This window comes from Oncorhynchus mykiss, chromosome 31 (genome assembly GCF_013265735.2).
Source record: "Oncorhynchus mykiss isolate Arlee chromosome 31, USDA_OmykA_1.1, whole genome shotgun sequence".
NCBI classification, from domain to species: domain Eukaryota; kingdom Metazoa; phylum Chordata; class Actinopteri; order Salmoniformes; family Salmonidae; genus Oncorhynchus; species Oncorhynchus mykiss.
In genome coordinates this window covers 40,436,589-40,441,476 of record NC_050571.1, presented here as the reverse complement: position 1 = coordinate 40,441,476, position 4,888 = coordinate 40,436,589, and the positions used below count along the sequence as shown (strand labels likewise).

The following is a 4,888-nucleotide window of genomic DNA, read 5'->3' as shown; positions in this document are numbered from 1 at the left end:
GGATAATTTCCTGTACATTATGCGCATCATTTATCATTCGACATAGCATCACATAATTGGTCAGTTTATCAAAATGATCTAAAAAACATTTATATTGCATTAAAGTGGATAATTTGTCAAACACATTTGAATCTTACCATTTTCTAAAATATTTGGCTGTTTGCTGGTGACAGTCGGTACTTTCCTGTTTCAATGTCTACATGAACCTTTTATACAATATGATTTAATTCACATGAGAACAGTTTAATGGAAATCTGGATACTGTCAGACCTTATTTCCCTATATAAGTAGTGAAATATCAAAGAACAATATTTATATATATATACACACACACACAGTACCAGTCAAAGGTTTGGACACACCTACTCATAATTCAAGGGTTTTCTTCATTTTGAGTATTTTCTATATTGTAGAATAACAGTGAAGACATCAACACTATGAAATAACACATATGGAATCATGTAGTAACCAAAAAAGTGTCAAACAAATCCAAATATATTTTAAATTTGACATTCTTCAAAATAGCCACCTTTTGCCTTGATGACAGCTTTGCACACACTTGGCATTCTCTCAACCAGCTTAATGAGGTAGTCACCTGGAATGCATTTTCAATTAACAGGTGTGCATTGTTAAAGGTTGGGTGGGGTGTTATACAGAAGATAGCCCTATTTGGTAAGAGACAGCTCAAATAAGCAAAGAGAAACGACAGTCAATCATTAGTTTTACACATGACGGTCAGTTAATCTCGAAAATGTCAAGAACTTTGAAAGTTTCTTCAAGGGCAGTCGCAAAAACTATCAAGCACCATGATGAAACTGGCTCTCATGAGGACCGCCACAGGAAAGGAAGACCCAGAGTTACCTCTGCTGCAGAAGATAAGTTCATTAGAGTCACCAGCCTCAGAAAATGCAGCCCAAATAAATGCTTCACAGAGTTAAAGTAACAGACATATTTCAACATCAACTGTTCAGAGGAGACTGCGTGAATCAGGCCTTCATGGTCGAAATGCTGCAAAGAAACCACTACTAAAGGACACCAATAAGAAAAAGAGATTTGCTTGGGCCAAGAAACACAAGCAATGGACATTAGACTAGTTGAAATCTGTCCTTTGGTCTGTTGAGTCCAAATGTTAGACTTTTGTCTCCAACCGCCGTGTCTTTGTGAGACGAAGAGTAGGTGAACGGATGATCTCTGCATGTGTGGTTCCCACCGTGAAGCATGGAGGAGAAGTTGTGATGGTGTGGGGGGCTTTGCTGGTGACACGGTCAGTGATTTATTTAGAATTGAAGGCACACTTAACCAGCATTGCTACCACAGCATTCTGCAGCGATACGCTTAGTGGGACTATAATTTGTTTTTCAACAGCACAATGACCCAACACACCTTCAGGCTGTTTAAGGGTTATTTGACAAAGAAGGAGAGTGATGGTGTGCTGCATCAGTTGACCTGGCCTCCACAATCACCTGACCTCAACTCAATTGAGGTGGTTTGGGATGTGTTAGACCGCAGAGTGAAGGAAAAGCAGCCAACAAGTGCTCAGCATACGTGGGAACTGCTCCAAGACTGTTGGAAAAGCATTCCAGGTGAAGCTGGTTGAGATAATGCCAAGAGTGTGCAAAGCTGTCATCAATGCAAAGGGTGGATACTTTGAAGAATACAAAATATATTTTGATTTGTTTAACACTTTTTTAGTTATTACATGATTCCATATGTGTTATTTCATAGTTTCATAGTTTCGTAGAAACCATTGAATGAGTAAGTGTGTCCAAACTTGTGACTGGTACTGTAACAAAATATTTGCACAAAAAAACAAATCAACATTATCTTAATTAACACATGAATAGTTGGGAATTTATAAGTAATACACGACAATCACATATCTAAGGTTATATGTATAAAGTTGTATGATTTGCTGCAATCTCATATGCTTATTCACCAGACTTGCAAACAGCTACAGTAATATTATTATTGTACATGGAGAGCCCTTTATCAGAATATGGATCTCCGTTCAAGTTCTTCGCAAGTTATCCAAACAGATTGTGTGACTGCAACTAACCATTTTATACATTCAGTATTCACAAGATTTTCCTAGGCGATATCTTCGTAAATGTATAAAAAACAACAACACTTTAATTGTATTTCAATTTAAAATTTAATTAGTGTGTCAGGCCCAGGCCTCCCAATGGCCTCTGATTAGGTTTCACAAGTCTGGCAGAAGTCGGTAAGAAATCAAATTGTCGATTGGCGTTACATAACCCTTTTTTAACATTAGAAATCAAATGAGCAATAGAGAAATACAAGTGAAATATTGCCTCGGACACAATTTATTTATCAAAAGATAACCACTTTTAGATGGAAAATGTATATCACCTTACCCAACAACAATGAACCTTTATCCCCACACAGCGGCTAAATCTAAATTATCTTTTGATTAACGGCATTCACCCAGAATCAATTCTCATCTGAATCTTAGGAAAAATCCAGTGTATTAACAGAGCTTTTACTGAATTTCAATATATTCCCCGAGAGTAAAAAAAAATAATAAGAAGATATATACATATATATACCTGAAAGTAAAATGGGAGGAAAGTATGGCTTGTTATTAGCTTGGAGCAGATCTATATCAACTACAAAGGGAATCCATTCAACTCAGTTAGTTCATTGAAGAGATGGAAAATACAGACCGGTTGGAAAGCATATCGACAAAGTCCCTGTGCTGATAATGTGGTCACTGTATTGATTAAAGTGCATGGAGGAAATACAGTATAATGCAACTGGCATAAAGCACTACAGAGAAACGGTGGTCAATAGAAGCACTTACTTGTCTACGGAAACAAAACAAACAATAACACAGGAAAAAAAAGGAAAAAAAATGAATACAAATCCAATTTCAAGGGACTTACAGTATACCTTCACGATTGTGCTTTCGACACATTCAAATTAAATAATTCATTTGTTTACCTTTTATGTTCAACTCTGCTCAATAAACACCACAACAGACTTCAGTAGAACCAACCAACACATCAAAATAATAATCTTACTAAATAAGTTTTGTTTGATACCATAGAGAAAATATATTGCTTTCCAAAAGGTGAATGCCGCTGTCCTAGAACTCCAGCGCAGTGGGACAGTACATTCACACCAACATTCATACCTCCGGGGTGTAGTAGGGCATCCAAAAGTCAACGACGACAGTATCAGGACCACCCATTATCATAGTATTTGCCCTTTGGCCCTTCTCCTTAACCTCTCTTCCTGGAAGCTGAGAGTCCTCGGAGACGTGGGGACCCTAGGGCCTGCTGGAGCTGCGGCTCTGCTCCATGGTGGTGAAGAAGAGGCAAATTGCGGCGGTGAGCAGTGTGTGCATGGACTCATACAGCAGCTTGGGCGAGAAGACGCTCCAGATGAAGAGGTGGTAGCGCAGAGCCGTGACCAGCACCACGTAGGCTGCCGCCGGCACGGAGCGCAGCAGGGCCAAGCAGTAGCAGCCATGGCCGACCGCCACTGAGCTCCTGGAGAGAGAAGGAGAGGTAGAGGGGGATATGGGAGAGGGTGAAGAGATACAGTGGGAGAGAAGGGAGATAAATTGACTTGAATCTCATTTGGTTGTCAGAACAATGGAAAAACAGATGCCACGAGCAGTCCAAAAAAAACACAAATGTGCACCTGACAAAAATAAATAAATACTGCATGGGACAATCACAGGATTGGAGGTTCACATCTCATAGGTCATGTTTTAACACCATGTGCACGGTCAACCTCCAGATCTAAAGTACTTGATAGAAAACAAACGCTATTGAACTCTTGGACTCGTAGACAGAGCCTACTGCAATTCTCTTTGCCTTGAGGCACATGCCTTCATCAGCATTTCTTCCTGAGGACCTTGCATCTCGGCCGTCTCAATGCTTATGGTTGCCTTAGCCTACCATCGACTCTAACATGAAGGCGACCTTGGTACCTCTGAAAATAATGTGATCTAATTGTCTATTCAGATAGGGCTGTAGGGATGCCAGCGTATGTAGGACGTATAGGATATGACCTTCCACGACAGCCTTTCAACTCAAACGAAAGGCAGATATGGTAGGATAATTTCTCATTCAAAACAGTCGGAAATACAGAGAAGTGTGTACAAGCTGCTTGCTTGCACACACGGTCTCCTCACACTCTTTTTTTCAACATTCGTTCTCTTTCACAAAAGCACACACATGCACAAACCTGCACCCACAAACACGTGTGCACGCATACACAGGCACAAACACACACACATTCACACACCGCATCCAAAAGCTCCTACGTCTGAATAGAGCCACAGCTCATTCCATATTCAGACTGGGATACTGCAGCCATGTGATCGCAAAGCTCTGGGGGAGGAAGTTCAAGCCTGGGAAGTCATCCCTCCCAAACAAATAAAGGCACGCTAAAGTGCTGCACTGAGGCAGTGGGTGGTAGTTGAAGAAAACCCTTACAGTCCCTCTCCTGAACACTATCACTACAACACTTCTACCTAGTTCACTTCCTGTTTGCTGTGGGTGTGTGCCTGTCTTGAGTGTGGTAATAAAGTGTGAATTGTATCCTTGTCTCCTACTGTTCATTTTCCGTCCTCTTACTGGGACACCGGGACAGTTGCACCTACTGTATATCTAAACCGGCACCTATATTGGAGACCACCACATGGTGGCGCTCTTTTTCATTGTCTGGATAGATGCAATTGTGCTGGATTAGACCACTACTGACAGGATGCAGTTCATGCCATATGCCATGCCCCAGACCAGGCGCACATGCCGGCGTGAATAGAAGGACTGGGGAGTCCAGCAGATTGACGCCCCCCATGCGGATACTGTCCCCCTACTGCAACATTGTCGCCATCAGGGACTGCACATCATGTCCT

At 41.2% G+C, this 4,888-nt stretch overlaps 1 protein-coding gene across 1 annotated transcript in view; it reads right to left on the bottom strand.

The window, feature by feature from the left end:
- Positions 1 to 2,911: 2,911 nt before the first annotated feature.
- The window catches only part of LOC110505154 (GPI ethanolamine phosphate transferase 2), a 127,032-nt gene continuing 125,055 nt past the window's right edge, over positions 2,912 to 4,888 (bottom strand). Inside the window, exon 14 of the mRNA XM_021584178.2 lies at positions 2,912 to 3,512. Coding sequence (XP_021439853.2) covers positions 3,290 to 3,512 — 223 coding nt within the window. The 3' untranslated portion in view covers positions 2,912 to 3,289. The remainder of the gene's footprint in view (positions 3,513 to 4,888) is intronic.